We start from the raw sequence: 13836 nt of genomic DNA, 5'->3' as shown, positions 1-13836 counted from the left end.
CCTTTCCTCTCCATCATATTACCCACTTCTCCTCTCTTTTCCTTTCCTCTCTCTCCTATCATCTACTTCTCCTCTCTTTTCCTTTCTTCTCCATCATATCACCCACTCCTCCTCTCTTTTCCTTTCTTCTCCATCATATCACCCACTTCTCCTCTCTTTTCCTTTCTTCTCCATCATATCACCCACTTCTCCTCTCTTTTCCTTTCCTCTCCATCATATCACCCACTCCTCCTCTCTTTTCCTTTCTTCTCCATCATATCACCCACTTCTCCTCTCTTTTCCTTTCCTCTCCATCATATCACCCACTTCTCCTCTCTTTTCCTTTCCTCTCCATCATATCACCCACTTCTCCTCTCTTTTCCTTTCCTCTCCATCATATCACCCACTCCTCCTCTCTTTTCCTTTCTTCTCCATCATATCACCCACTCCTCCTCTCTTTTCCTTTCCTCTCCATCATATCACCCACTTCTCCTCTCTTTTCCTTTCTTCTCCATCATATCACCCACTTCTCCTCTCTTTTCCTTTCCTCTCCATCATATCACCCACTTCTCCTCTCTTTTCCTTTCCTCTCCATCATATCACCCACTTCTCCTCTCTTTTCCTTTCCTCTCCATCATATCACCCACTTCTCCTCTCTTTTCCTTTCCTCTCCATCATATCACCCACTTCTCCTCTCTTTCCTTTCCTCTCCATCATATCACCCACTTCTCCTCTCTTTTCCTTTCCTCTCCATCATATCACCCACTTCTCCTCTCTTTTCCTTTCCTCTCCATCATATCACCCACTTCTCCTCTCTTTTCCTTTCCTCTCCATCATATCACCCACTTCTCCTCTCTTTTCCTTTCCTCTCCATCATATCACCCACTTCTCCTCTCTTTTCCTTTCCTCTCCATCATATCACCCACTTCTCCTCTCTTTTCCTTTCCTCTCCATCATATCACCCACTTCTCCTCTTATTTCCTTTCTTCTCCATCATATCACCCACTTCTCCTCTCTTTTCCTTTCCTCTCCATCATATCACCCACTTCTCTTCTCTTTTCCTTTCCTCTCCATCATATCACCCACTTCTCCTCTCCAGAACAAATATATTTTGACATTGTAAAATACGTCTATTTTCCTTAGTTTGTAGAAAATATATAAAGGATATTTCACGCTGAAACCCTCATATTGAAACACCAGTGGTATTCACGAAGTTGACAGTTTATATTTAGTATAATGATTTACAGCTTTGTCATTTTATTTTTTTATTTTAAAATCATCTTGCTTAATTATTTCATATTTGACATGTGGTGAGGCCTCACAGTGGGCCAGAGATAATTAGACACCTGAGATCATCTGAAGGGCCACTAGATGTTTTGTGATAAATGACAAAAAAAATATTGAAAGATACAAGCATTCTGGTAGCTTACTGGTAAACTTAGAAAGTTTCCAGTAATATACCCTCCCTATGAGACCTTATTCCTATGTGAAGACTCAATAGCACATCTAAGCTAAATGAAGTCAGTTACGATGGTGTCTCATGAAGACATGACGGTTTGAGCTACAACAGGAAGTGATGTTGCAGGCTGTCAGTGCTGCCACGTCTCATTGAGTAACTCCAGTTAAAGGCCGACCGGGGTACTGCAAGCTACAATTAATCAGGGCTGTCAAACTCCTTCCATGGAGGGCCTAGTATCTGCTGGTTTTAGTTTTTTACTTTCAATTAAGACCTAGACAACCAGTTGTGGAAAGAGCCTTTCTAATCAGTGACCTTAGTTCATCAATCAAGTGCAAGGGAGGAGTGAAGACACTCGGTCCTCCGTGGAATGATTGTCATCAAAACATGTTTTTATTTACACGAAGACTGACCACACAGTTTTCTGCTAACAATGCCTACAGCAGCGCGGTCGGCCTTGAACTCCTGTGTCTTCACACACACTGACTGACCGACGGGTTCTCTATACCCTGTGCTGTAAAACACAGGTTACAGGACAAGGTGTAAGCCACAGGTTACAGGACAAGGTGTAAGCCACAGGTTACAGGACAGGGTATAAAACACAGGGTATAGAACACAGGTTACAGGACAGGGTATAGAACACAGGTTACAGGACAGGGTATAGAACACAGGTTACAGGACAAGGTGTAAGCCACAGGTTACAGGACAGGGTATAAAACACAGGGTATAGAACACAGGTTACAGGACAGGGTATAGAACACAGGTTACAGGACAGGGTATAGAACACAGGTTACAGGACAGGGTATAGCATACAGGTTACAGGACAGGGTATAGAACACAGGTTACAGGACAGGGTAGAGAACACAGGGTATAGAACACAGGTTTCAAGACAGGGTATAGAACACAGGTTACAGGACAGGGTAAAGAACACAGGGTATAGAACACAGCTTACAGGACATGGTAAAGAACACAGGTTACAGGACAGGGTATAGAACACAGGTTACAGGACAGGGTATAGAACACAGGTTACAGGACAGGGTATAGAACACAGGTTACAGGACAGGGTATAGCATACAGGTTACAGGACAGGGTATAGAACACAGGTTACAGGACAGGGTAGAGAACACAGGGTATAGAACACAGGTTTCAAGACAGGGTATAGAACACAGGTTACAGGACAGGGTAAAGAACACAGGGTATAGAACACAGCTTACAGGACATGGTAAAGAACACAGGTTACAGGACAGGGTATAGAACACAGGTTACAGGACAGGGTATAGAACACAGGTTACAGGACAGGGTATAGAGAACAGGTTACAGGACAGGGTATAGAGAACAGGTTACAGGACAGGGTATATAACACAGGGTATAGAACACAGGTTACAAGACAGGGTATAGAACACAGGTTACAGGACAGGGTATAGAACATAGGTTACAGGACAGGGTATAGAACACAGGTTACAGGACAGGGTATAGAACACAGGTTACAGGACAGGGTATAGAACACAGGTTACAGGACAGGGTATAGAACACAGGGTATAGAACACAGGTTACAGGACAGGGTATAGAACACAGGGTATAGAACACAGGTTACAGGACAGGGTATAGAACACAGGTTACAGGACAGGGTATAGAACACAGGTTACAGGATAGGGTATAGAACACAGGGTATAGAACACAGGTTACAGGACAGGGTATAGAACACAGGTTACAGGACAGGGTATAGAACACAGGTTACAGGACAGGGTATAGAACACAGGTTACAGGACAGGGTATAGAACACAGGTTACAGGACAGGGTATAGAACACAAGGTATAGAACACAGGTTATTGGATAGGGTATAGAACACAGGTTACAGGACAGGGTATAGAACACAGGTTACAAGACAGGGTATAGAACACAGGTTACAAGACAGGGTAGAGAACACAGGTTACAAGACAGGGTAGAGAACACAGGTTACAAGACAGGGTATAGAACACAGGTTACAGGACAGGGTATAGAACACAGGTTACAGGACAGGGTATAGAACACAGGTTACAGGACAGGGTATAGAACACATGTTACAGGACAGGGTATAGAACACAAGGTATAGAACACAGGTTATTGGATAGGGTATAGAACACAGGTTACAGGACAGGGTATAGAACACAGGTTACAGGACAGGGTATAGAACACAAGGTATAGAACGCAGGTTATTGGATAGCGTACAGAACACAGGTTACAGGACAGGGTATAGAACACAGGGTATAGAACACAGGTTATTGGATAGGGTATAGAACACAGGTTACAGGACAGGGTATAGAACACAGGGTATAGAACACAGGTTATTGGATAGGGTATAGAACACAGGTTACAGGACAGGGTATAGAACACAGGTTACAGGACAGGGTATAGAACACAGGTTACAGGACAGGGTATAGAACACATGTTACAGGACAGGGTATAGAACACATGTTACAGGACAGGGTATAGAACACAAGGTATAGAACACAGGTTATTGGATAGCGTATAGAACACAGGTTACAGGACAGGGTATAGAACACAGGGTATAGAACACAGGTTATTGGATAGGGTATAGAACACAGGTTACAGGACAGGGTATAGAACACAGGGTATAGAACACAGGTTATTGGATAGGGTATAGAACACAGGTTACAGGACAGGGTATAGAACACAAGGTATAGAACACAGGTTATTGGACAGGGTATAGAACACAGGTTACAGGACAGGGTATAGAACACAGGTTACAGGACAGGGTATAGAACACAGGTTATTGGATAGGGTATAGAGAACAGGTTACAGGACAGGGTATAGAACACAGGTTACAGGACAGGGTATAGAACACAAGGTATAGAACACAGGTTATTAGATAGGATATAGAGAACAGGTTACAGGACAGGGTATAGAACACATGTTACAAGACAGGGTATAGAACACAGGTTACAGGACAGGGTATAGAACACAGGGTATAGAACACAGGTTTTTGGATAGGGTATAGAGAACAGGTTACAGGACAGGGTATAGAACACATGTTACAAGACAGGGTATAGAACACAGGGTATAGAACACAGGTTTTTGGATAGGGTATAGAACACAGATAACAGCAGAAGGATATAATGGGCAGCTTAATGGAAAAGCCCTTCAGATGTTCTGAAATATTCTGCTGTTCTCCCCTGTGAGTTTGTGACATTGCCTGTCAGCTTGCGTTCTGGAACGCTCTACATGCTCACACACACAAGCATTATGTACACACGCACACAAACACACATACCTTTTCTGTGGTCCAGGGGTAACTAGAGGTTAGTGGGGGTCGTTGGGGTCAGAGAAGTATCACAGGACCCTCCCACACAATGGAACAATAGGCAGCTCTGCATTGAGTGGTTTCATAAATGCTGGGATGGCAGAGCCGCTTGAACACTGTGCATTTTAATAAAGGGAGGCTCTGCCCCTTGCCAGGCGTTTCACTGGTAGGCTTGGGGCTTCAGTAGACCAGAGGATTCAGTAGACCAGGGGATTCAGTAGACCAGGGGATTCAGTCGACCAGGGGATTCAGTAGACCAAGGGTTTCAGTAGGCCAGGGGATTGAGTAGACCAGGGGATTGAGTAGACCAGGGGATTGAGTAGACCAGGGGATTGAGCGGACCAGGGGCTTCAGTAGACCAGGGGATTGAGTAGACCATGGGCTTCAGTAGGCCAGGGGATTGAGTAGGCCAGGGGATTGAGTTGGCCAGGGGATTGAGTAGACCAGGGGCTTCAGTAGACCAGGGGATTGAGTAGACCATGGGCTTCAGTAGGCCAGGAGATTGAGTAGACCAGGGGATTGAGTAGGCCAGGGGATTGAGTAGGCCAGGGGATTGAGTAGGCCAGGGGATTGAGTAGGCCAGGGGATTGAGTAGGCCAGGGGATTGAGTAGGCCAGGGGATTGAGTAGACCTGGGGATTGAGTAGACCAGGGGATTGAGTAGGCCAGGGGATTGAGTAGGCCAGGGGATTGAGTAGGCCAGGGGATTGAGTAGACCAGGGGATTGAGTAGACCAGGGGGTTCAGTAGGCCAAGGGTTTCATTCGGCTAGTGGGGTTGGTTTCTGAAGAGGGCGATGTAGTTGGACAGAAACCAGATGTGGGGTATTGCTGTCTGTCCCTACCCTATTACACTTACACACACGCCAAAACCATGTAAACGTGTGTGTTTTGCATGTGTGAAGCACTATGGTCATTTCCCCGTCTGTGCATACCTGCTTTTGTGTGTGTGTGTGTGTGTGTGTGTGTGCCTGCATACCTGCTCATACATGTTCTCTCTCTCTCTCTCCCCGCCAACTCCAGGTTCCCGGTGCTGTCTCCGTTGACTCATTTCCTCTCCTTACCCAGACTATGTCCTCACCAGTCTCACCTCCATACCATCTCTGGTCTGTCTGGCCTGTCTGGCCCCCGACACGGCTACTGCTGCTCCCGCTGTGCCCAGAAGAAATGGCCCCCCATCCTCCTCGCCCCCCTCAAACCCCCAAAGTTCCTCCTGACCCCCCTCATACCCCCTCAGTCTCTCCTGTTACCCCCTCTGGGCCTCCAGAAGACTCCTCTCCTGCCCCCTGTGGACACACACCACTCCACCACTAAGATCTCCCAGACGCCCAGGGCTGGTTCAGGGTTACACCCTGAAGGGAAGTGGAGGATTCCTGGGGAGGTGACCCGGTCTGTTGGGAGGTGAGGATGGAAACACACACACACACACACACACACACACACACACACACACACACACACACACACACACACACACACACACACACACACACACACACACACACACACACACACACACACACACACACACACACACACATATATATACTGTTGCTAAGTGTGAGCATTGTGTACATACAGTTGAAGTCGGAAGTTTGCATACACCTTAGCCAAATACATTTAAACCCAGTTTTTCACAATTCCTGACATTTAATCCTAGTAAATATTCCCTGTCTCAGGTCAGTTAAGATCACCACTTTATTTAAAGAATGTGAAATGTCAGAATAATAGTAGAGAGAATTATATATTTCAGCTTTTATTTATTTCATCTTATTCCCAGTGGGTCAGAAGTTTACATACACTCAATTAGATGTTTGGTAGCATTGCCTTTAAATTGTTGGGTCAAATGTTTTGGGTAGCCTTCCACAAGCTTCCCACAATAAGTCGGGTGAATTTTGGCCCATTCCTCCTGACAGAGCTGGTGTAACTGAGTCAGGTTTGTAGGCCTCCTTGCTCGCAAACGCTTTTTCAGTTCTGCCCACACAGTTTCTATAGGATTGAGGTCAGGGCTGTGTGATGGCCACACCAATGCCTTGACTTTGTTGTCCTTAAGCCATTTTGCCATAACTTTGGAAGTATGCTTGGGGTCATTGTCCATTTGGAAGAACCATATGCGACCAAGCTTTAACTTCCTGACTGATGTCTCGAGATGTTGCTTCAATATATTCACATAATTTTCCTCTCATGATGCCATCTATTTTGTGAAGTGCACCAGTCTCTCCTGCAGCAAAGCAGCCGCACAACATGATGCTGCCACCCCCGTCCTTCCCGGTGTTCTTCGGGCTTGCAAGCCTCCCCCTTTTTCTTCCAAATATAACGATGGTCATTATGGCCAAACAGTTCTATTTTTGTTTCATCAGACCAGAGGGCATTTCTCTAAAAAGCACGATCTTTGTCCCCATGTGCAGTTGAAAACCGAAGTCTGGCTTATTTATGGCGGATTTGGAGCAGTGGCTTCTTCCTTGCTGAGCGGCCTTTCAGGTTATGTCGATATAGGACCCGTTTTACTGTGGATATACAGTGGGGCAAAAAAGTATTTAGTCAGCCACCAATTGTGCAAGTTCTCCCACTTAAAAAGATGAGAGAGGCCTGTAATTTTCATCATAGATACACTTCAACTCTGACAGACAAAATGAGAAGAAAAAAAATCCAGAAAATCACATTGTAGGATTTTTAATGAATTTATTTTCAAATTATGGTGGAAAATAAGTATTTGGTCACCTACAAACAAGCAAGATTTCTGGCTCTCACAGACCTGTAACTTCTTCTTTAAGAGGCTCCTCTGTCCTCCACTCGTTACCTGTATTAATGGCACCTATTTGAACTTGTTATCAGTATAAAAGACACCTGTCCACAACCTCAAACAGTCACACTCCAAACTCCACTATGGCCAAGACCAAAGAGCTGTCAAAGGACACCAGAAACAAAATTGTAGACCTGCACCAGGCTGGGAAGACTGAATCTGCAATAGGTAAGCAGCTTGGTTTGAAGAAATCAACTGTGGGAGCAATTATTAGGAAATGGAAGACATACAAGACCACTGATAATCTCCCTCGATCTGGTGAGCAAAAATCCCAGAACCACACGTGGGGGGATCTAGTGAATGACCTGCAGCGAGCTGGGACCAAAGTAACAAAGCCTACCTTCAGTAACACACTACGCCGCCAGGAACTCAAATCCTGCAGTGCCAGACGTGTCCCCCTGCTTTGGGGCTGTTTTTCTGCAAAGGGACCAGGACGACTGATCCGTGTAAAGGAAAGAATGAATGGGGCCATGTATTGTGAGATTTTGAGTGAAAACCTCCATCCATCAGCAAGGGCATTGAAGAACCCCATATAAAATCTTTGGAGGGAGTTGAAAGTCCATGTTGCCCAGCAACAGCCACAAAACATCACTGCTCTAGAGGAGATCTGCCAGCAACAGTGTGTGTGAACCTTGTGAAGACTTACAGAAAATGTTTGACCTCTGTCATTGCCAACAAAGGGTATATAATAAAGTATTGAGATAAACTTTTGTTATTGACCAAATACTTATTTTCCCCCATAATTTGCAAATAAATTCATTAAAAATCCAACAATGTGATTTTCTGATTTTTTTTTTCTCATTTTCTCTGTCATAGTTGAAGTGTACCTATGATGTAAATTACAGGCCTCTCTCACCTTTTTAAGTGGGAAAACTTGCACAATTGGTGGCTGACTAAATACTTTTTTGCCCCACTGTAGATACTTTTGTACCTGTTTCCTCCAGCATCTTCACAAGGTCCTTTGCTGTTGTTCTGGGATTGATTTGCACTTTTCAAACGAAAGTACGTTCATCTCTAGGAGACAGAACGCGTCTCCTTCCAGAGTGGTATGATGGTGGCGTGGTCCCATGGTGTTTATACTTACGTACTATTGTTTGTAGAGATGAACGTGGTACCTTCAGGCGTTTGGAAAATGCTCCCAGGGATGAACCAGACTTGTGGAGGTCTATAATTTTTTTTCTGAGGTCTTGGCTGAGTTCTTTTGATTTTCCCATGATGTCAAGCAAAGAGGCTCTGAGGCACTGAGTTTGAAGGTAGGCCTTGAAATACATCCACAGGTACACCTCCAATTGACTCAAATGATGTCAATTAGCCTATCAGAAACTTCGAAAGCCATGACATAATTTTCTGTAATTTTCCAAGCTGTTTAATTCAAGGCACAGTCAACTTAGTGTATGTAAACTTCTGACCCACTGGAATTGTGATACAGTGAAATAATCTGTCTGTAAACATTTGTTGGAAAAATGACTTGTGTCATACACAAAGTAGATGTCCTAACCGACTTCCCAAAACTATAGTTTGTTAACAAGAAATTTGTGGAGCGGTTGAAAATGGAGTTTTAATGACTCCAACCTAAGTGAATGTAAACTTCCAACTTCAACTGTACGTAGGCATATCCATGCACCGTGTATATCCATGCACCGTATATATCCATGCACCGTATATATCCATGCACCGTATATATCCATGCACCGTATATATCCATGCACCGTATATATCCATGCACCGTATATATCCATGCACCGTATATATCCATGCACCGTATATATCCATGCACCGTATATATCCATGCACCGTATATATCCATGCACCGTATATATCCATGCACCGTGTATATCCATGCACCGTGTATATCCATGCACCGTGTATATCCATGCACCGTGTATATCCATACACCGTATATATCCATACACCGTGTATATCCATGCAGTGTATATCCATGCACCGTATATCCATGCACCGGTACCAGTATATATCCATGCACCGTATATATCCATGCACCGTATATATCCATGCACCGTATATATCCATGCACCGTATATATCCATGCACCGTATATATCCATGCACCGTATATATCCATGCACCGTGTATATCCATGCACCGTGTATATCCATATACCGTATATATCCATGCACCGTATATATCCATGCACCGTATATATCCATGCACCGTGTATATCCATGCACCGTGTATATCCATGCACCGTATATATCCATGCACCGTGTATATCCATGCACCGTATATATCCATGCACCGTATATATCCATGCACCGTATATATCCATGCACCGTATATATCCATGCACCAATCTTCCGTTTGATTGACAGGTTTCAGGTGGCTCAGATTCAGGAGCAGAGGCCTGGTTCCGTGGAGATGACGTTCTGCCCAGAGTCGAGTGACTCAGACTCAGTGGAGGATTCATCTCTGCTGGGGGCGAACAAGTCATCCTCGTTATCATCCTCACCAGCTGCCAGGGGTACACAGGAGGTGATGGTTACTTCCTGTCTTGCTGATACTCCCTCTCGTTTTATTTTCACCTCCTCTCTTCCTCTTTCCAGTCCACACAACAATCTGCTTCTTGAGTTCTCTCAGGAGACCCTGGCAGCACACAGAGGAGATCATATTCTTCTAGTGACTGCTGAATTATGGAATAGTAACACATTGCCTGTCATTGTGGTGCTGGGAAGGACTCCCTCAACAACACACACACACTCCCTAGTTAGTCATCAGTGACAAAAACACACATGTCTAGCTCAGCACGTTTAAACGTGACACACACAATCACGACACACTTACGGTTTGTCAGTGCTGACGAGTGAATGAATTATATTGTATTTTTGCATCAAATTGCCAGTTGGCATCCCATCCCTGACAGTTAGTGAGGAAGCTACTGACCCCTGGTGGTGACATTGGGAACACACACACACACCACCTCTCAAGTCCTGCCTGGAAGTCACATTCCCATGAAGCAACATCCTGTGAGTCAACGATCAACCATTCTAATAATCTCTCCCTCTCGCTCTCTCTCTCTCTCTCTCTCCTATCTGTCTCTGTCTCTTTCTGTCTCTCTCCTATCTGTCTCTCTCTCTGTCTCTCTCTGTCTCTGTCTCTCTCGCTCTCTCTCTCTCTCTCTCTCTCTCTCTCTCTCCTATCTGTCTCTCTCTCTGTCTCTCTCTGTCTCTATCTCTGTCTCTCTCACTCTCTCTCTGTCTCTCTCCTCTGTCTCTCTCTCTGTCTCTCTCTCTTTCCGTCTCTCTCTCTCTCTCTTTCCACTTGCTCTCTCTCTTACAGGTTAACAGCTAAACATTCGCAGAGAGGAATGCTGGGTAAAAATAACTCTACCTCGCTGATCGATGGATTTGATGGGATTCCAAAATGGCGACCAGAGAAGTTGGGATTTGGGAAGTTAGCCTGGGTGCTTGTTGGGAAGTTAGCCTGGGTGCCAGAGAAAGGGAAACCCTTGTATTTATAACACAAACAAGTTGTATCTATTTATATTGTCTTTAGAGGCAGGGAGAAGAGAGGAGGAACAAACTATGAATTAACCCAACCGTGTGGTCAACGCAGTCTGCACTCGACACTGTGCAATACACACACACACACACCTACACACACACACACACACATACCTACACACACACACACACACAAAAAAAATAACAAGTATTATTATAGGAAACGACTCCAATTTGTAGTGTAGAGAACTTTTAATCATTTTTCTAACACAGCTGTTTTGACTTGTTATATTTGAAACGCTGATTAGCGTAAGTTTTAGGCCTTCTTGATAATGTTGAATGTAGTCTCCAACATTGACAGAGAGACATAATAATATACAAACAGCATGAACTACATGTTGTACTCTTTAGCTCTTATAGATGGCATTTAACTTCATTTAGTTTCTGATTAAAGTTGAACTGGTGGTAACAGCGGTGTAAATGACTGCATATATGTACATAGGGCTGTGAATATTGAAACTCTTAGATTTGACAAGAGAAGGGTCGGACAGCGACAGGGAGAGAGTCAGGGAGAGGGACAGGGAGGAGGTCAGGCAGAGAGTCGGGCAGACGGGCAGGGAGAGAGTCAGGGAGAGGGTCAGGGAGAGAGTCAGGGAGAGAGTCAGGGAGAGGGTCAGGGCGAGAGTCAGGGAGAGGGAGAGGGACAGGAAGAGAGTCAGGGAGAGGGTCAGGGAGCGAGTCAGGGAGAGGGAGAGGGACAGGAAGAGAGTCAGGGAGAGGGTCAGGGAGAGGGTCAGGGAGCGAGTCAGGGAGGAGGTCAGGCAGAGAGTCAGGGACAAGGTCAGGACAGGGTGAGGAACAGGACAGAGTCGGGACAGGGATAGGGTCAGGGACAGGACAGAGTCAGGGACAAGGTCAGGACAGAGTCAGGGACAAGGTCAGGACAGAGTCAGGGACAAGGTCAGGACAGAGTCAGGGACAAGGTCAGGACAGAGTCAGGGACAAGGTCAGGACAGAGTCAGGGACAAGGTCAGGACAGAGTCAGGGACAAGGTCAGGACAGAGTCAGGGACAAGGTCAGGACAGGGTCAGGGACAAGGTCAGGACAGGGTCAGGGACAAGGTCAGGACAGGGACAAGGTCAGGACAGGGTCAGGACAGGGTCAGGGACAAGGTCAGGACAGGGTCAGGAACAGGACAGGGTCAGGACAGAGTCGGGGACAGGGATAGGGTCAGGGACCGGACAGAGTCGGGGACAGGAACAGGACAGAGTCAGGGACAGGAACAGGACAGAGTCAGGGACTGCGTCAGTCAGGGACTGCGTCAGTCAGGGTCAGGAACAGAGTCAGGGACAGGACAGAGTCAGGGATAGGACAGAGTCAGGGACAGGACAGAGTCAGGTACAGCATCAATCAGGGACACAGTCAGGGACAGCGTCAGTCAGGGACAGCGTCAGTCAGGGACAGGACAGGGTCAGGAACTGGACAGTCAGGGACAGGACAGAGTCAGTCAGGGACAGGGTCAGGGACAGGGTCAGGGACAGGGTCAGGAACAGGGACAGCGTCAGTCAGGGACAGCGTCAGTCAGGGACAGGGCAGGGACAGGGCAGAGTTAGGGACAGGGCAGAGTCAGGGACAGCGTCAGACAGGGACAGGGCAGAGTCAGGGACAGGACAGTCAGGGACAGGGCAGAGTCAGGGACAGCGTCAGTCAGGGACAGGGTCAGTCAGGGACAGGACAGTCAGGGACAGTGACAGTCAGGGACAGGACAGTCAGGGACAGCGTCAGACAGGGACAGCGTTAGTCAGGGTGTGGGTTTGCCAGTAGTTTGCGGTGCTTCTTTTGACACACTTAAGTATGTCCCAGGCATTTTGGGGGAGATGTGCTTTGTCCTGTGACTTCCTCGCTCCTGGCTTGTCACAGATCTAGGATCAGTTGACCCTCCCAGCTACACTGACCATTGATCAGTGGCATCCTACTCCATGTGGCACTTAGCTCAAACCATGACCTCACTTCCTGCCTTGTGACAATTGCCTTTCAACAAACATAGACTAACGGTATTAGGATAATCAACTAGTCTCTTTTGCCCCCACAGATAAAGCACTACAGATGCATTATTCATTCCGTTTTCAGGCAACTGTTATTACGTATTGCTACACACACACACACACACACACACACACACACACACACACACACACACACACACACACACACACACACACACACACACACACACACACACACACACACACACACACACAGTCTTACTCCCCCAAGGAGAGCATGCAGACAGACACTATCACTATCATCTCTGGGTAATCTGAGTAAAAACTGTATTCTCAGTCCTCCTAAAGAGAACTACATTATCATAGGAATATTTAGACTTTGACCATCTCAATGTCATTCCCTCAGCTGCATTTCAAGTGTTTTTACTTCAGTTTTTTGTTTGTTATTTGAATAGATTTCCGAGTAGTGGCTGCTTCACTGTGGAAACAGTTTGGGTTTTGCAGTTTACATTTGATAAAGGGTGGATGATGATCAGGATCTAGTTGAACTATTTTTTATATTCTGTATGTTGCTGTTTTTGCCGTTTAGAACCATTGTCTGGATTTGATAATTTTTATTGTTTGAACATTTCCATGTTTTTATCTGATTTTATTATAACATGTTATAAACTGAAGTGTTGAAGAAAGGAAAGGAAAACAACTCATCTTCTCTACATTGTAGATTTGTATTTATTATATTGCATTTTTCTCTATGATATTTCTACTCTTGAAATAAATGAGCGGTTTATTTTGACTCGTCTGCGTGTGGTTTGTGTTATAATGCATGAACTTTCCATG

The 13836-nt window shown here is 45.5% G+C and overlaps 1 protein-coding gene across 1 annotated transcript in view; it reads left to right on the top strand.

Annotated features, from left to right (window-relative positions):
• LOC135553166 (tumor necrosis factor receptor superfamily member 19L-like) overlaps positions 1–13792 on the top strand; it is a 29469-nt gene extending 15677 nt beyond the window's left edge. The window contains exons 6-8 of the mRNA XM_064985329.1: positions 5757–6134; positions 9866–10025; positions 10830–13792. Coding sequence (XP_064841401.1) covers positions 5757–6134; positions 9866–10025; positions 10830–10841 — 550 coding nt within the window. The 3' untranslated portion in view covers positions 10842–13792. The remainder of the gene's footprint in view (positions 1–5756; positions 6135–9865; positions 10026–10829) is intronic.
• Positions 13793–13836: the final 44 nt, after the last annotated feature.

This window comes from Oncorhynchus masou, chromosome 13 (genome assembly GCF_036934945.1).
Source record: "Oncorhynchus masou masou isolate Uvic2021 chromosome 13, UVic_Omas_1.1, whole genome shotgun sequence".
Lineage (NCBI taxonomy): Eukaryota > Metazoa > Chordata > Actinopteri > Salmoniformes > Salmonidae > Oncorhynchus > Oncorhynchus masou.
The sequence above is the reverse complement of the archived record's forward strand: the minus strand, read 5'-3'. Positions and strand labels throughout refer to the sequence as shown.